This window comes from Panthera tigris, chromosome C1, assembly GCF_018350195.1.
Source record: "Panthera tigris isolate Pti1 chromosome C1, P.tigris_Pti1_mat1.1, whole genome shotgun sequence".
Classification (NCBI taxonomy): Eukaryota; Metazoa; Chordata; class Mammalia; order Carnivora; family Felidae; genus Panthera; species Panthera tigris.
In genome coordinates this window covers 165,501,352-165,521,413 of record NC_056667.1, presented here as the reverse complement: position 1 = coordinate 165,521,413, position 20,062 = coordinate 165,501,352, and the positions used below count along the sequence as shown (strand labels likewise).

General features: G+C 36.5%; 1 protein-coding gene across 3 annotated transcripts in view; it reads left to right on the top strand.

Moving 5' to 3' along the window:
* The window catches only part of CCDC141 (coiled-coil domain containing 141), a 226,154-nt gene that overhangs the window by 125,143 nt on the left and 80,949 nt on the right, over window positions 1-20,062 (top strand). For all 3 annotated transcript variants that reach the window (XM_007083895.3, XM_042994800.1, XM_042994801.1), the window contains exon 8: window positions 11,977-12,171. In XM_007083895.3, the coding sequence (XP_007083957.2) occupies window positions 11,977-12,171 (195 nt within the window). The remainder of the gene's footprint in view (window positions 1-11,976; window positions 12,172-20,062) is intronic.

Sequence of the window (20,062 nt, the reverse complement as noted above, 5' to 3'; positions counted from 1 at the left end):
TGTAGTGGAGGCTAAAGTCTGGGATTGTGATGCCTCCCACTTTGGTCTTCTTCCTCAATATTACTTTGGCTATTCGGGGTCTTTTGTGGTTTCATACAAATTGTAGGATTGCTTGTTCTAGCTTCGAGAGGAATGCTGGTGCAATTTTGATTGGGATTGCATTGAATGTGTAGATTGCTTTGGGTAGTATTGACATTTTAACAATATTTATTCTTCCAACCCATGAGCATGGAATGTTTTTCCATTTCTTTATATCTTCTTCAATTTCCTTCATAAGCTTTCTATAGTTTTCAGCATACAGATCTTTTGTATATTTGGTTAGGTTTGTTCCTAGGTATTTTATGATTCTTGGTGCAATTGTGAATGGGATCAGTTTCTTTATTTGTCTTTCTATTGCTTCATTATTAGTGTATAAGAATGCAACTGATTTCTGTACATTAATTTTGTATCCTGTGACTTTGCTGAATTCATTTATCAGTTCTAGCAGACTTTTGGTGGAGTCTGTTGGGTTTTCCATGTATACTATCATGTCATTTGCGAAAAGTGAAAGCTTGACTTCATCTTTGCCAATTTTGATGCCTTTGATTTCCTTTTGTTGTCTGATTGCTGATGCTAGAACTTCCAATACTACGTTAAACAACAGCGGTGAGAGTGGACATCCCTGTCGTGTTCCTGATCTCAGGGGGAAAGCTCTCATTTTTTTCCCCATTGAGGATGATATTAGCTGTGGGCTTTTCATAAATGGCTTTTATGATGTTTAAGTATGTTCCTTCTATCCTCACTTTCTCGAGGGTTTTTATTAAGAAAGGATGCTGAATTTTGTCAAATGCCTTTTCTGCATCAATTGACAGGATCATATGGTTCTTTATGATCATTACTTTAAATTATCTTTCAGGCATATTACTTATATCTATTTTGCGTTGGTCTCTTGCTGTGATTTGGTCCTTTTCTTTCATTTGGGAGATGTTTCTCTGTTTCCTCATTTTGTCTGACTTTGTGTGTCTGTTTCTGCATTTTAGGAAAGTAAGTTACTTCTGTTGCACTTGATGATAATAGCCTTATGAAGAAGAGGTCCTATAGTGCCCTGCAGTACAGTGTCCCCTGTTCCCCAGATGCTGGCACTTTAGAGAGTGTCTCCTATATATGTTGCATGTGCTCTGCCTTTGGGTCTTGGCCTCTTTTCTTCAGTTCAGTTGTCTACATCAGCTGTCTTTGCCAATTATTGGCAGCAAGATGTGCAGTGGTTGCTTGCCAAACAAGAACTACCCTTTCTGCTGTCCAGACTGAGGTCTCATAAAACATGTGGGTCAGGGGCACCTGAGTGGGTCATTCGGTTGAATGTCTGACTTTGGCTCAGGTCATGATCTCATAGTTTGTGGATTTGGGCTCTACATTGGGCTCTCTGCTGTCAATGCAGAGCCTGCTTTGGATCCTCTATTTCCCTCTCTCTGCCCCCTCCTGGTTTTTTTTTTTTCTCTCTCTCTCTCAAAAATAAATAAACATTAAAAAGAAAACATGTGGGTCAGGAGATATGGTGTTGGTAGGGTTGGTGCTGGTCTTCTAAGGGAGGAACCTGCAGTGCTGGGACTCAGGGGAACATGGCTGGGAAGGGCAGATCTGCTGAAGCTTGAGGTGCAGGGATGGGGAGGACAACTTGGTGCAAGAAAGTTAGGTAAGTAGTGTGGGTGCATGCTGGTTCCTGCCAGCAGCCTTTGTTTATGCTGGAGGGTGGGTTGGGGAGTGAAATGTCACCTGCCAGCTCTACTTGTCTTTATTCTACAACTTCATCACTTTATTACAAACTAGATAATTACTGATTTTTCATGTTTATTGGTTATAAACAGAATAAAATAGTGGTGCTATCACTAACATTGGAGTTCCCCTGCCAGCCCATTACTGATTTCCCTGGCTTAGATGAAGTATTTAGGGGAATGCCTTACATGGAACAGGCCTGCCAAATAAATGTTTGTTGATTAAATGAACAAATGAGTACTTCATAATTTTTGTTGCTGTTATAAATTGGATCTTTATTAGAAGATCTGTATCTTCTAACTGAATATAAAATTAACTATTGTTGGTATATAGGAATGTTACTAATTTTCTTATATTGATCTTATATACAGCAACTTTAATGAACTCTTATTGATTTAAATTGTTTTTCTAGATTCTCTTGGTTTTGGTATGTAGAAAATCATAATATACAAATAACGTCAATAATCTTTCTCTCGGGGCGCCTGGGTGGCGCAGTCGGTTAAGCGTCCGACTTCAGCCAGGTCACGATCTCGCGGTCTGTGAGTTCGAGCCCCGTGTCAGGCTCTGGGCTGATGGCTCGGAGCCTGGAGCCTGTTTCCGATTCTGTGTCTCCCTCTCTCTCTGCCCCTCCCCCATTCATGCTCTGTCTCTCTCTGTCCCAAAAATAAATAAAAAACGTTGAAAAAAAATTTTTTTAAAAAAATAATCTTTCTCTCTCTCTTTCTTTCTTTCTTTCTTTCTTTCTTTCTTTCTTTCTTTCATTCATTGGATAAGACCTTCAGTAAAATGGAGACTAGCAGCAGTGATAGAGGACATTTTTGTTTTATTCCTGGCTTTAAACAGAAGGCTTCAAATGCTTTACCATTAAGTATAGTGTTTCTTAAGTTTTTAGTTTTTTTTTTTTTAATTTTGGTTTGGTTTTTACATCTGTCCTTTGTTACATTTCTTATTTTCTTTTTAAAATCATGGATAGACACTGAATTTTATTGATGCCTCTTTTTGTATTTATTGAGATTATCATATGGTTTTTCTCTTTTGTTTATTTGGCGAATTGCATTTCTTTGTTTTTTAATGTATTTAATTTACTTTTTGGCCAATATATTTCCATTGTTAAAAAAAAATATTAAAGGAACATAGAAAAACCTGTAATAAAATATTTCTCTTTTCACCTACCTGATTCCCTTCCATCATGCCAAAAGTAACCATTGTTATTAGTTTTTTATTATATGTCTAATTTCTTTATGTTATCTAAACAAATACAACTATATATTCATATTTTGTCCCTTTGTTACCTCATTAGTGGCCTACTACACTCATTGTTCTGCATCTTGTTTTTATTACTTGGTTACTTTTCTATATTAGTATATAGATGTTGTTCTGATGCTTTTGCTATAGAGTATTCCATTTATAGATGTATTTATTTAAAATAACCCTCATTGATTGACCTTCTGATTGCTTTCAAAGTTTGAGTTTTTTATTTTTTTAGTTTAATAAAACTAAACAGTTTACTTTAGTAAGTCGTTTTCTTTTTCCTTAACTTTTTATTATTAACTATATTAACTCTTCTTCCTTAACTTTTAAGTTTGAAACTCCACACAGCAAATTTAAAAGAATAGTACAGAATGAATACCCATATAGACTTTACCAATTTAAAAATTTTGTTACATTTCCTTTATCTCTTAGTATGTATTTGCATATATTTACTTTTTCTTATATCATTTCAAAATAAGTTGTGAACATCATGCATTTTCACCCTCAGCATTTCAACAGATATCCTAATGATAAGGATGCTTTCTTCTATTACTGTAATCCAATTATACGCCCAGTGAATTTCACATTGACACAATATTTTCTGCTCTGTTGTTCATTTACAAATGTCTTCAAATTGTCCCAAATTGAGGATAATGCATTGCATTTGATTGTCATGTGTGCTTCTTAGTAAAACTCTTCTAGTTTGGCTTGTGTAATTTCTTCTCCTGTCTATTTCTGTTTCTATGGTGTGGGCTTTTCATTGTCCAGCCATTGCACAAGTGCAGGCTCATCCCTCCATTTTTGTCCTTAACTCTTTCCAATTCTCATTCACCACACTGCTCTTTAGTGAGTGGTGTTTTGCTTTCAAAGATTCTCTCTGAAGAGTGTTATTCACAAATCTGTATCTTTGGTCCTGAGCACTCTTATCTGGTACTGACCAGCTTTCTTTTGGATGTTTGCCCAAGAACTCACTCTTCACTCTCCACCATACCTCCACTCCTCTTTTGTCTAGGTAACCCCCACCCTTTGTTTTAAGTCTTAGCTCAGATATCACTTCCTATGAGAAACACTTATTAATTTTCCAGATTAGATAGTTCTGTCTCCTTATGAGCCAGGATCATAAGGAGCCTACATGCTCTTGCTCAGGCTGTCTCTCTGCTTGAATCAGCCCCTTGCCTTCTTCCCAGTCCCACACTACACTCACTAGTTGAAGGTCTCACCCATAATTCAGATTGTATAAATCTGATTCCGAAATTCCCAAATCAGATTCCCAAATCAGAATTTATTTTTTCTTCTACTGAACACTGTTTTATTTTCCATTTGCACTTACAATGATCTATTTATATTAGTTAGGTGTTCTTAAGATTTGTTAAATAATGCTTTTTAGATTGGACCGTATTTGGTATAGGAGAGTTATAGAAGGTCAAACCCAGTATCACATGCTGCTGATTCACAGATTATTGAGTATGGAATCAGAATCCTGTGTATATACATAGTGATTAGCTGAAAAACAGAACCTATATGAAGGGAGACAAATTGAAGAAATTCTAGCCTTGATTAGATTTTGTTAAAAGACAAGTTATTTCTTCTAAACCATTAGAGGTAAGGGGTTTTCCTGTAATAAAGATATAGTATATATGTATTATAAATATGGTTATAAAAAGTTTGAAGGAAAGTTAAAGATAACCATATAAATGTATAGAAAAGTTTGGGAAACAAAAACTGGATGAGTTTTATACCTTCACAGTTTTGTTTTTTGTTTTTGTTTTTGTTTTTACTTTGTTTCCCTTTTAAATAAATTGCTCCTTTGCCTAACACACTGTGAAGAAAGTACAAAGTAGAAAGAAATGCTTTGATTTCTTCCTTATGAATTAAGACTAATGATTTAATCTTAGGGCTGTTTTAAATTCATGATGGATTGGCATATTAATCATTTAAGGAGTGTAAGGTCAAAGATTTTATTTGTCATTGTATCTTCTGCAGCCTTACACAATACTCACTGAATGAATAAAGTAATTTGTAAAACAGAGGTTAAGTTTTAGATTTGGGAGTCATCAATACAAAACATAATTTCACAGAGTTAAATTAGCTCAAAGTTGCAAGGTTAAAACACTTTTATTATATAATCATTCTTTCTCATTTACTGGTATGATTACCCAGTCATTAACTATTTTGGAATATTCTAGTCCAGTTCCAAAACTTCACAGATTATAAGTATTTTTTGTTTGTTCCTGATTTCAAATGAAATGCTTTAGATTTTTTTAATGTTTATTTATTTTTGAGAGACAGAGAGAGACAGAGTGTAAGCGGGGGAAGGGCAGAGAGAGGGAGACACAGAATCTGCAGCAGGCAGCAGGCTCTGAGCTGTCAGCACAGACCCCAACCTGGGGCTCAAACTCATGAACCGAGAGATGATGACCTGAGCCAAAGTCAGATGCTTAACTGACTGAGCCACCCAGGAGCCCCTAAAATGCTTTAGATTTTTTAAAATATGCATTTTTCCACCCTACCAATAATGATTCAGTATATCAATGGGGTGGGTGTGAGAATATCGGTTTTAAAACTTTTTCTAGGAGATATTGATAGCCAGATTTAAGAGCCATTGTTCTAGTCTATAGCAGATATTCATTGTGGATGTAATATATATGGATTTCCTTTCCCCACTTCCCAACGTAATCTATTTCATTTAGGAAAATTTTCACAAGAGATGAACATCTAAACCTAATAATTGAATTTATGTTGAGATCCTAAAAGGTATCTCCAACAGATGCTCTAGAAAATGAAACAATAAGTCCTCTGAAAACATTAAAGTAAACTGGAGTCACCTAGTCAGCTAGTGGCCCAATCTGATTGTAGGCAAATTGTGTTAGATGCCAATAGTTTGGCCAGCTAGACTTTATTAATTTTATTAAAAAACTGAAACACGAATACCCCCCAACTCTGGATATACTCCTTACTTATTCAACTCAAAGAAACTCTGATTAAGAGGAGCAAAAAATGTAAGAAAAACAACAAGGACAAGACAGTAAGAAAAAATAATGATTCTTGCAAAACACAAATCTTCAAAAAATGTGTCCCCAACTTTCCATGGAATTAAATTTTCATCCCAAAACTATGTTGAACTAAGGAAGAAAAACTAAATGTATTGTTGCTCCAATCATTCTTTCAAAGATTTGCTCACAGTGTAATTTGTTAAGATTTTATTTGATTTTAAAAATTTATTCTGCCGCATATTCATTTACTTCAGTATTAACAACAAGCTCTGAGCAATTAAACAAAAAGCTCCCCTTAATGGCCATGCATTGAACAGAATAAGGGAGACAAGAACCTTCCAAGCCATGGTTTTTCCTGTGACTTTTGGAACATTTGAATGGATAGAGAAAAAAGAAAACAGCCATTACTCAGAAACTATTTTGGTGATATATGTCGTTTCTACTATAGACTGTCAGTCCTAATCCCACTAGGGTTAATTATGGGAAATACAGCTAAAATACCCAAATTTTGGTAGGAATTTGAAGCACAGCCATTTCATCATTGAATTTACATATAATTCACTAGAGAAGCAGAAGCATATGTGAAGTGATAGAGGCCTGTCATTGCACTGCAGGAAAGTAAGGCTCGGTAAAGCAAAATGCCCTGCTTGAGACCACTTACTAAGTTTGGAATAAAAAATGTATTTCTAGCCCCAGTTCTTTGCTCTTCCCCATGAGCTCTGCCTGGTTCAATAGCAATGATTGTCTGCCTCATGGCTGGGAGGTGAAACACCATACTTCTTTTACCTTTAGGTGACACAAAATTGCAGTTCTTCCTGTTTGCAAACAATGCCTTTGCTGAAATGCATCACAATGAGGGCCAGGTTCAAATGGCCTGTGGACACTGAACTCTGCACTCATCCAACAGTGGGATGGGACCCAGCTCTCATATGATCCTTGCTTTCACGTAGGTCAGTGTAGAAATCCTGGGAACAGAGCATGAGAGGAAACTGTGGCCCAGTGTGCAATCCGACTTGGCATACTCAGAGTTTCAGCTTTTCAGGGGCTCATTGCCGCTCTTCAAAAACATCAACAGTTCCTCTAAAAAGAAACTCCTGCTCAAAACAGATTCTCAAATATTCTCTGATTAAAATTGCCAGGTTTATTTTGTTTGTACCAGCTGTTAATGCAATCATGTACAATTCTATGCTCTTGTGTCAATGAGTTAATTCTCCTTGGTGTCGAACCAAATGGGACTGTAGACTTAAAGAATGAACAAGAAATGGGCTGTGTCTAATGAGATGCCCTAGGAAATAACCATGCTATGAGAACTATACATGAGCTCCACACATGCTTCGGCCAGATGTGATTTTGGCCAGTCATCTCCACAGCTGGTATTTTCTTAGTAGTTTATAAATATGTCCTCTCTTCTTTCTTGTCCCCCACTTAAAAATTACATTCTGAAGTTTCAAGTTTATAATGAAAATAATTTACCACATGGTGTTGGGTCATTAAACCCCTTCATCTACCCTGAAGTTTTCATGTGAATAAAAGTTTACTAAACATATTGTGATTATATTGTTTCTTTTCAAATGGAATAGCTAATCTTCCTACTTTTTGAATTTACTTGCTGGATAATTTTTATGCCAATCCATAACTTCATTTGAAGAGCTAACCTGGGAGTATAGAAAAGAAAGAAGAAATCATTTTCACCTTCTTGTCTATCAGCACTAATCCTCTTAAAAATACCCTTTCAATCATCGGATTCAACAGAAGCTCAATTTCCTCAGCGGATGGAACACTGAAAGGTACAGTTTAAAAGGGTTACCACTGAGAGTGAAAAAAGGAAAATAATGGAGTGACCTGAGGAGGCACCCTGAGCCCAGGATCACACAGTGCCACACATCTTTACTAGGTCAGACATATGCACATATCTCTGTCAAGATTGAAAAGCCAAGGAAATGGTAGTCTTTGGCTTTCAGCCGGTAGGGACACGTACTGGAAATATTTTATTGTAAAGTGACTGAAAGTCAGATGTTTAACACTTAGCAGGCAGGCAGCAACGGCTAGAGAAAACGGACCATGGTTTTCTCCATTGGGTTCCTCCAGCCTTGACAACAGTGACAACTAAGTTTTTTTAAAATAGTGTGATGGATTCAGATGACTCTGGAACATTTTATGTTAAAAATAAAATAGTGGAAGCATCCCCTAAGAAAAATGGCTGGGTAAATTCATCATCAGAATGTTACAGAAATACATCAGAAAATGCCTATGGATTGCCCAAAGAAAACAGAACCAATTTTCTGAGAAGATTGAATAGAAATATTGAATGGACACAACTTCATTTAATACCCACAGAGTTCATGTGAAAATGCAATTAAGAAGACTGGAGATGGAGAATAAGAAAAGATACGAGGCCAAAATGGTCCTTTAACAGTTTCCTTGGAAGGTCATAGCCTACTTTTTATAAATATGATGTGAAGCACAAAGCTAAAGTGGTTTTTCCAAGATTTGGCTCTACTCCAGATATCTTTCTTTAATGTTGTTTGCAACATTTATGCTAAAGGCAGATTTATGAACACTGTTAGAGAACAGGTATTTCCCTTCTTAGAGAAATGTTTTATTATTTTGGTCCATTGGCTAAGCAAAATTAAGCTTGAGTTTAGGCTGTAAATTTTCAGTTCTATATGTAACAGCATTGTATTTATTTAGAAAGAATGAAGCTTCTGATTCCAAATCAGAAAATCTCAGGGTCTTAGAAGATTTTTTGTAATTTCCAAGACCTTATCCAGGTTTCATGCAACTTTCACCTGTGTAATTCTAAGCCAATAGATTTAATCCTTTTATGCTGTAAAAAAAACCAAAAGACGAAAAAAAAAAAACCAAAAAAAAAACCAAAAAAAACAACCACTTTCTATCGCCTCTCCTCTCTGAAGTGCTGAGGTGAGTATACTGATTGAGAAACAGATTCTATAGTCAAACTACTTCATTTTGAATTCTGGCTCTTTCACTTACTGGTGTTGAGATTTCAGGAAAGTTCTTAATCCTTCCAAACTTCAATCACTCCATCTGTAAAATGAGGATGGTAGTAACACTTTGCACCTTCCAGGGGTATGGTGAAGATTAGGTGACATAATACATGAAAAGCATTTAGCACAGTGCTTAAACATAAAGAAAAATCAATACTATCTTGCAGACAGTTAAGACACCTACACCTTAGGGCTTGGTGTTGTCTAGGTTGAACACATAATTGCCATACCCGTTCCTCTATGTCCTAACTCCCGTTCCATTTCCTTCCCCCTAGCTTTGTAGGCCTTCCCCAGGTTCTTCATATTTGTTAAGTGGTCTTCCTCTAATGAGCAAGAAGATTATGGTCAATGATAACTTTTTGAATAACCTGCTTTATTCTGTTTTAACTCCTGAAGCATTTCTTCACTTGAGTCTTTGAGGATTAATACCCCACGGATCTTAACAGACAGAAAATGAGAGAATGGGTACAAGAGACAGAAAATGGACTAGTTGGGTCTGGAAGGATAGAGACAAAACAAAAGAGTAAAGAAACAGACTTGTGAAAGCAGGTGAACTCATAGGTGATTCAGCTGCTTTTAGCCATAAGAACAGAATTTCCCAACATTATTCCAGCTGGAGCATTGGTCCCCTGAGATGATGAGTAAACACATGGTTTCATGGTCAAAACAGGCTGTCCAAAATATTTCGCACTGCGTTTCCATCTAGGAGTCTCAATGCACATCAACATATTGAGGATTCTGAGAAGTCCTGCAGTAAAGAAACCTGCTTTGTTTTGTTTATCCCATAATACTGATTGATACATAACGCTGATCAATAACATTTGGAGAATCCTTCCACTACCATTATTTTAGAGCTGAGAAACAGAAATTCTCATAAAGAACAAATTTTGGGGTGCTAGTGAACCATGGTAAAACTGATGGAATGAAAAGGGGGACTAACAGTGAGTGTTTATTACATGTGCCAGAAATTGTGCTAACTGCTTTAAAAACATTTGCTCTTTCCTGATAAGGTTAAGGTAATGATTTTTAAGTGGGAAGGATATTTACAGTGCTTTATGAAAGAATGTCATGGAACATATTAGCTATCTTTAAGTGGGGACAGACTAGCTCTTTAAAAAATGAAGGATCTTGAGAAATCACATAGCCCATATTCATGCCTAAGAATATTGATTTTGCACTCACTGAGAAATCTGGAGTGTGAAAAGTTCATAAACAACTGGAAAAAAACCCACAATGAATCACCAAAGTAGTAACTGGTAAAAGTTTACTGTGCACACACCAAAAAGACAATATGCAAACCAGAGCACTCACCCCAAAACATGGAACAAGGCTCAGGGGTATATTATTATAAAGCAGCCTAAATAGTGAGGAAACGGTGACTTCTTACTCTTCACAATTATTGGTTATAATATCAGAATTTCCTTAAATGATGGGGAATTGGTCAGTGGTTACCTCATAGCAACCTTGGGAAAGGTTCAAGTTTTGCTTATAATTTCCAGAGACATAAACAAGAAATGACCCAGGTCAAGTCAGCCTTGCAAAATAAGCTAAATTAAGCTTTGTTTGTATGACTAAACTGGTTATGTCTGCTCAGGCCATTTTTAAGGCTGGTCTCCATTTGTTTTTTAACAACCCCCTCCCTCTTTGGTCATTCTCTTAGAAGGCTGAGAGTATGATCAGCCACTATAGCGTTATATTTGGTTACCACCATTGATGTGGTCAGGCTGAAGAATCACACGTTAGCTGTTTCCATTAGTTGAGTCATCAGGATGTGTTTATAGGACCAGCATACATTTCATACATTTGATAATGTAAGTATATATGAAAATTATGTAAAATAGCAGTTTATATATTGTTGAAGGAAAGAACTACACTTTATTCTTTCTTCATATTCCCCAAGCTATCTATCCTAGCATGGTACCAGGTACATAGTATTTAGTATGTCTTGTGAAATGAATGAATGGAAATGGTAGTGGTAAATTGCACTAAAAATTATACTTATTTTACATAGTATAATGTAACAAGTGTAACTTAATAATAGGACGTTTGCCTTAGGGAACAAGCCAGGATGGAGGTAGAATGTAATTTTTGAAATTTGGCGCTAAATTTCTGATGCTTTAACAAACAACCTATGCTGTTTTTAGTCACAGTCTTAGCTGAGATGGGTACCGAAAATTCACTCACAAGACATCCATGTTAGAGATATTTTATGAAGTTGAATCTGGCTTCATCTTTTGCAAGAAATTTGAGTTTCCCTTTAAATAAATAAAGTGTTAATATGTTCAGTTAACTCCAACTTTTATTTTCTTCTCTACTTACTGTTTTTCATCCTTGTGTAACAGAAAGTAAAAAACTACCTCCTTTCTTTTCCTGAAATGTTTATATAGCACTAAGAATGAAGTATTGAGAGGTGAGACTCAGGTCAGGAAGGAGGGAATACTGCACCATACCAACTATTAATTTTGTGGAGAATAACAGATCTTAATTTTAGTTCTAAGTGTAGGCGCAATACAAACACAACCACCATAAAATATAAGATTTCTCTTCCTGTCTTGTACATATTTGCCCACATTGGCAGTGAGACCGAATTGTGGGAAGTAGACTTTTTATATTTAATTAAATGAAAACAGATCAAAGTGAGTTAGAGATTAAAAAACGCTATTGACTGTACTTTGGGTATGTTTTCAGACAGCGTTAATGGAAGAAGTAGCCTGTATTTGGGGCAACTGGATATTCCATCGATCACACATCCCAACCAACCTGCCTCTTCCTAGTCTCTTTCTTTTTTATCTACCTTCTTTTTTACCTACATCTTGGTACTGAAACCTGGAATGTAGCATTTACTCCTTCATAATTTGAAAATACAGTGACAGATGGTTACTGATACATTCAACCCATCTAAATGTTCTCTGAGTCTTAGCACAGTTGCAAAGGGGAGGATGTGTAAAATAAACTGGAGTGATCTCTTGTAGGAATGGAATTCTGCTGTTGAGAAGCTGAAGAGTGATGCGCTTGGGATTCTGCTGTCCAAGGACTACGTGGAGAAGGAACATCTACAGCTCTCTAACCAGAAACTGGATCAGCTTCAAGGAGAATTTGGTCGGCTCATGGTGGAAAGGAAAACCTGGTTAAAAAAGGCAAATGTTTTTTTTAACAGTGCCAATAAGGTCAGTGGGAAGTTACGTTGGTAATTTTAGGTAATCAGGACAGACCAGTAAAAGACTCATGATTTCAGTAGGCTGGCGAACATCACAGAGGTCTGGATTCCACATAGAGTTTCAAAATTAATAGCAGCAAAAGTGAACTTTTAAAAATATATTCCTTTATGATGAGTACTGGATGTTATATGTAAGTAATGAATCACTAAATTCTACTCCTGAAACCAATATTACACTGCATGTTAACTAATTAGAATTTAAACAAAAATTTGGAAAGAATATATTCCTATCATGGCCATTATTTGGTTCTCAAAACTAGGAAGTTCTATGCTTTGACATGTTAAAAAAAAATCCCCATGAGGGTTTCATCTTAGAGCCGTCATTGAACTGCTTGAGGGGACACTTGTACCAACACTGCCATATTTCTCATGGAGTAAGGGAATTATCATAAAATGTATCAAGGTTAAAATAACACCTTGAAATTTTCACCAAAAAAAATATTTCCCCTTTAAAAATTTTCTTTCATTTATCAGGGAAAGGTACATGAATATTGTAAGCCTTCTGCATACAAGCCAGAAGGCTAGAAGCAGAGTCTCAACCTGACTGCCCTGCCTTGGTCTTGCCTTTTAAAATCTGCCAAGGGGAAATCTTGCTTTGGACCATCTCCAGGTCTTCTTGAGTTGGAGACTGTGCTCTGTTTCTCCTGGTTGATTCTTTTAATATTGATTGTAGCAGATGGTTCTTAGTGAGTGGTAATGTGTACATGTTCACATCACTTGTGTATCTGAAGCTGGCGATATTATTTGAAAATTTTTGTACCTTTTCCAATCTAATATACGCCTTCAAACTGCCTTCTTGGAATTGTTTAATACCTTAAATTTTACTGATGTTTTTGAAACTGGACAATGTGACAGGAAATGAATGGGTAACCCCCAAAAGGTGGGTATATTGTGATTTAAAGTCATGATATCAACAATCTGAATACAATGTCCTGGTATATATCAAAATAGTTATTTAATTTTGAACTTCCGTACTAATAGGAAACTTGCAGAGTAGAATTTCAAAATAGAGGTGCTAGAATTACAGTAAAAAAAGTGTTAAAGAAAAATTTGACAAATATGATAAACATCTGTTTGGGATTTCTTTGTTTTAACAGAAGAAACAGTCATAGCATATTACTGGAACTGTTGAACTAAGTAAATGGTAGATGCTAGTTAAGTTTCTCTTGAACAGTCCTGTTTTTGAATAAGAGATTTCTTTTTTTTTTTTAATTTAAAACCAAGTTAATTAACATACAGTGTAATAATGATTTCAGGAATAGAATTTAGTGATTCATCACTTACATATAACACTCAGTGCTCATCCCGGCAAGTGCCCTCCTTAATGCTCATCACCCATTTATCCTATCCCCCCCCCCACCTCTCTCCCTCCATCAGCCCTTAGTTTGTTCTCTGTATTTAAGAGTCTCTTATGGTTTGTCTCCCTCTCTGCTTTTATCTTATTCTTGCTTCCCTTCCCCTATGTTCATCTGTTTTGTTTCTTAAACTCCACATATGAGTGCAATCATATGACATTTCTCTTTCTCTGGCTGACGTATTTCGCTTAGCATAATACACTCTAGATCCATCATGTTGCAAATGGAAAGATTTCATTCTTTTTGATCACTGAATAGTATTGAATAAGAGACTTTCTTTTTTTATTTAAATTTTTTTTTCAACGTTTTTTATTTATTTTGGGACAGAGAGAGACAGAGCATGAACGGGGGAGGGGCAGAGAGAGAGGGAGACACAGAATCGGAAACAGGCTCCAGGCTCCGAGCCATCAGCCCAGACCCTGACGCCGGGCTCGAACTCACGGACCGCGAGATCGTGACCTGGCTGAAGTCGGACGCTTAACCGACTGCGCCACCCAGGCGCCCCTGAATAAGAGACTTTCTAACTTACATTACACTCTCATTCTACAAAATGAGTGGGTCATTTGTCAATCAAGTAATGTCATTTTTAAGGAAGACAGTTATAGAACATGTTGCTAGAATAAAACAATGCTTCTAGAACAAACCCTATAGTTTCAGCCCTGCAAAATGTAGTTTCTCTCCCTTCAATTTGTACCCCCCTGCTCTTGCTTTCTCTGCTCTCATTATGTGGTAACTTTCCAGGGAGACTTTCTCCTGACATTGCTTCTGGGCCTTGAGGGGGAAAGGAATGACATGTATTGCAATAACAACAACAACAACAATAATAATAATAGAACAGAGTGGTTACTTTCTCAAATTCACATAGTAATTCAGGTTAAATCATAAGAAACTATATTTCTTAACCCTCGAGACTTGACTTTTTTTTTTTTTTGAAAGAGAGAGAGAGGGAGAAAGAGAATGAGTGGGGGAGGGGTAGACAGAGAAGGATAGAATCCCAAGCAGCTTCCCTGCCACCAGAGCACGGCTCAAACTCACAAAGACACTTAACTGACTGAGCCACCTAGGCTCCCTCCCCCCAAAACTTGACTTCTAAATTAAAAAAAAAAAAAACTTAAAAAAAATGTTTGTTTATTTTTGACAGAGAGTTGGGGCGGGGGGGGGGGGGGAGAAAGAGAGACAGAGCGCAAATGGGGGAGGAGCAGAGAGAGGGAGAGGGAGGCACAGAATCTGAAATAGGATCCAAGCTCTGAGCCATCAGCACAGACAGAGCCCGACATAGGGCATAGGGCTGGAATCCACCAACTGGGAGATCATGACCTGAGTTGAAGTCTGACACCTTAATGACTAAACCACCCAGGTGCCCCTAATTTTTTTTTAATGTTTATTTATTTTTGAGACAGAGACACAGAGGTGAGAGGGGGAGGGGCAGATAGAGGCAGACAGTATCCCAAGCAGGCTCCAGTCTCTGAGCTGTCAGACCTACAGGGGGGTTGAACTCATGAACTGTCATGAGATTACGACATGTCTGAGTCAGATGCTTGCCTGACTGAGCCACCCAGGTGCCCCAAGACTTGACTTCTACATCCCCTGTTTCATCATTGGAAAGCCATGGCATTCAAATTATAACAAGTTCAGTTGGGATTTGTTCATACTCTATCCATATTATATCATTCTCTATAGTCAAGTGGCACTTAGAAAGGTATAGAATTTGTTCTCCCTTTTCAAAGCATCAAGGGAATAATTTCTGACTCCAAATTTAAGAATCAATGTGAAAGGTGATAGATACTTTTACTTCAGCAAAAAATAGAAGATGGAGTGTGGAAAGTGGATATTTAATCATGATTTTTGAAATGAAATATTTGCCCTATTATTAAGAAGCAATACACGATTAAATAATGTAGTGGGTAAGTCTGTTTAAATTAAAGAGGGAAGATCCTTAAGACTTGTAAATGGCATTTTTATTTTTTATTTATATTATGGAATCTCCAAATTTTACAAAATTCGCACCATTTTACCTAACTTTTGGCGTAACACTTATAAATAACCCAGTTAAAATAAAGAGCTGGATTTGAAACATTAATATAATTTTAAAATCCCTTAAAATTGTGTTTTCTAGGCTGAAAATTCTGTTTATACCAGCAAACGGGTATTTTCAATTTGTATCATCAATTTATCTCTGAAGCACTGACTTTTCCTTTTGAAAATTCACTTTACCATACCTTGGGTGCATTGGATTTTTCTAGTTGTGAGCATCCTTAACCCTAGATGAAGTCATGTTGTCAAGAACTATGAGGCATGTGAAATTTTACCCAAACTTCAAGCTAACTTGCTAACTTGTCACAGTTTTGTGGATGCTCACAAAAGACACATGACTTCTGTGTCAGTTTTGAAAGACTTTATTACAAAAACAATGATCGAAATGTCCACATGCCATATCAGTTTCCCAAGTCCCAGTCCCCTGGGTGGGGGTGATGCAGATGGGCCCAGATGGATGACTGCACCTGCGGCAGGTGGTTTCCAAAAGAGGAACCCTAAGCTTGGGGAATCTTTTTTTTTTATAGCAAACAATCAGCCAACCTGCTATTTGTCTCAGAAGGAGACATTTCCTCAACCTTGAAGATTGGTTGCTGGCTGCAAACCCAACACTGAGAAAGGGCTCCAATGAAGAGGGGTCACTGTGGGCCATTCATGGCACACCAATAATGATGGGTGGAAGCACTAGCCACTCTCCCAACACATGCAGCACTGTGAAAGAAAGAGGAAGTCAGCGCTTCCAAAAGATATTGACTTTGAAAATCAATTCCATTCTTGATAAGTAGAATTATTTTTTCAGCAAACAACCTCTTATTCCAAATTTGTTAAAGCTAGGTCAATATTCTCCTTCAATATCTGTGCCAAATACCAGCGTGAGAAAATATGCTAGTGTCACAGGTAATATAAATGACAGGATGTGACAGTTTGCGTATTTGCTCAATAAAAAGTGAAATGTGTGATTTTTAAAATACAACTTTCACTTTTTAAAAAGTTTGTTAAGTTAAAAAGGTGGTCATAATATAATCTACAAAATGGACTGTTGTTAATGCTTTCCATATCATATATATTTCTTTTTTAATCTGGATTTTTATCATATGTTGCTGGTATTTTTGTTGCAAGCATCTGGAAATTCCTCTTTTTCCCTTGCTTACCTTTTCATTTTAATTTATTCTTCTCTCTCCCTACCAATTTTAGATAGGGATATTCTTATTTACTAGACAAAAAGTCATAATAATTTCTTTTATTGAAGTCTCTAAATGAGTAGTGTGGTTAATAATTCTTTAGAGAATTCTTTATTTAGAGATTCTTTAGAGATACATTTGCTTAGTAAAGTTTTACTATACAATTACCGTGTATCAGGTGCTGTTCTAAATGCTGGGGTTACAGCAAAGAACAAACATACAAAAAAATCTAGAGTATGTTTCCAATTTGCAAAATTCAATAAAATATAATTATTGCCTAATTATCTACATTGACTAGACAACCACATTGCCTTTGCCTTTGCGTTGTGGCTCTAGGAGTGAAATTGATTACCTTTTAATCCTGCTAGGGGTTGATGATTACCCAAGGCTCAAGAATCTGTTTCATACCCAGAGTGCCTATAGCCTTTGGCTTGAGTGTGGTAGTTTGTACCTGGAGTGAGCGATAGGTGGCAATGTTAGCACACAGGACCTTAGCATATTGCTACTGACACTTTTCTTAAACCAGACACTGGATTCAAGTGGAGATTGAGCCAGGTAATTTAAGAACCCTAGATACTTCCTTTCTGTTTTAGAGTTATCTACTGTGTTGGTGAATTTATTGCCAAATCACTTAGCAACAAATACAAGTAAGGGTTGATTATCAATATTGGATGATAGCTGATTGGAAAAGAATTTCTCTAATTACTAGATGTTGCTAAAAGTAGGACATGGCATGAAATATGAACATAGCACCTATTATAGTGACTCATCTTGATCCCCCCAAATTTTCATCTTTTCATGATTATAGATTATCTTATTTATTTCTAACAAGTTCACAACCAAGGAGTTGGTTAAGATATGTCAATCATCCAAATTGTATTTATCATTGTTTAGGGAATGTGGTTAGAATCAAACAGAGATAAATATATATGTTTCAAGAGCAGAACAATATGAACCTGTATTTAGATGACAACAATGATTGAACCTAAATCTGTAAAACATGGCTGGTTGGCCATAAAGTTTCATTTCCCATGCTTCCTGTTCATAGGCACATGACTTCATTGGGGGAAAGCAAGCAGTGAAGACTGAGGCCAAATTTACATGGTGTGCTTCTTGGGTGATTAGCCTAAAAGCAAAGGTGAAGCAAAAGCTGGGGCAGCTAAAGCAACACCCCAAAAGCAGTTTGAAATGTAGCAATTGTCATAGCTTCTACTGCTTCTGCCATCACTGCTGAAAGTTTTATGTCTTTTAAAAAGTTAATGTTGCTTTTTCAAGATATTTATAGCCATGCAAAACAGTAATGCCTACAGCAACATAATTGTTTCAGATAAAAACAAAATAATTAAGGATGAAGTTTGGTACAGTTTTTTCACTTATATATACACTATTCTCCCATTTTCAAAATAGATACATTTTAGCCCAGATGTGGGAAGCAATTAAATAAAATGACTCAGTTGTTGTACAGATTGAAGAGTGAAGAAATCTGTCCAAATAGAGAACCTAAAAAAATATTATCCAGAAGGAATTTGTTAAGGTGATGTAAATGAATTAAAGAAACTAAGCTAATTGTATTGGAAATTAAGGAAAACGTACTTGCTTTCAGTTTCATAATTCTTAGGCAGCCTGTCTCAGATTTCTCTTTTCCAGAACAACTTCCCTTTCTCTTACAAAGAGCTAAAGCATCTTTAAAAACAAAAACAAAAAAACCCAAAAAAACAAAACCCCCCAAAAAACCTCCCTCCATGCTTCTACATTTCCCTTCGCCTAATGTGTTGTATAGCTACTGTTTTCATATATCATATGTGTACTTTAGCTAAAGCAGTTAAAGATACTTGCTTTAAGATCCTTGCCTTCAAGACCCTTTCAGTCTGGTCTGGAGGAGAGGCAAGGGAACAGAAGTGCTGTATGCTTTGGGAAAAGCCCAAAGTTTTGGAGTGAGCCTAGAGCATTAGGGAACACAGAGGAGAGTCTCAGGGAAAAAGTGTCAAGGAAGACTTCTCCACAGGAGGTGAGCACTGAGCTAAATCTGAAAAGCTAGGACAAGGAGTGATTGGAGGAGGACTGGGTGGTACAGAGTTGTGCCATGCATGGGGAATCTAAGGTAATTCACTTTGCCACGAGTGTAGGGTATAAGACCAGAATGATGAGAGAAAAGTAGTAGAAGCAGACAGGGGGTCAGGAAGGGTTTTGAATAGCATGCTAAGAAATTTCTATCTTATGCTGAACATATCTGTAACTATGAACAGATATTAAGGACTTCAAAAAATCGTGATGAGGCAAACCTCCTGATATAGATGCAAATGATGTCTTAATTTACTCTCCTCCTGTATTCTCTCTGAGAGACTGGTGTAGAAACTTTTGGTTTTAGAACTTAAGGAGAGGCTATTTAAACCATGCAAATATTTGATAAATATGGCTAAACATAAAATTATATATATATGTTTATATATGTATATATAAACATATATATAAAATAGATTATCAAAACAAGAAATGCATTTACCATCTTACATTTTTCATGAGAACCCACAACTCAGCCCCTATTTAATTAGTCTTGTAATAAAGACACTCAGGTTTTTTAAATATAATTTATTGTCAAATTGGCTTACATACAGCACCCAGAAGACACTCAGTATTATCATTCATTCATTAGTATCCTTCACAATAAAGCTATCATGTGACTTCTAAGTGAGTCATGAGTGTTATTTATTGGTTTCCCTTCCATGTACAATTTTAAACTGCTGCACATCTCCATTGGTATTAAATATATTCTTCCTTGTATTGTAGGCATTTCTGGTAGATTTACTTTCCTTTGCTGAATTAAAATTCCTTGAGGGTAAAACACACGTCTGTTTTACTTTGTGTTTACCAGAACGGAACATCTAGAACAGCACCTTTCAGGCAGTGAATGCTCAATAATTATTTGAATGATAGAAAGTAGTGAAATAGTAGAAACTATGGAGTTTCAAGGCCAACTACGTTCCATTTTCATAAGAGATTATACTGATCCAAGGTCATTGGAATGAAGAGAGCTTAATTACTTTAATATACAAGGAACACAAATTTTGAGCTCAATCTCTGTGTCATAGCTGAGAAGGAAGGTAATGCTGGGTGAAGAGATTTGTAATCACCGATGCCACCTGCTCCAAGAAGTCTCCAGGCAGCATTAATTGCCTATTTTTCATTATTCCTGTAGTATTTCTCTGTGCTCCTTAGAGCTCCTTAGAGAGGGGGTGTCTTAGTCATCTTTGCACACCACCTAGCATTCAAC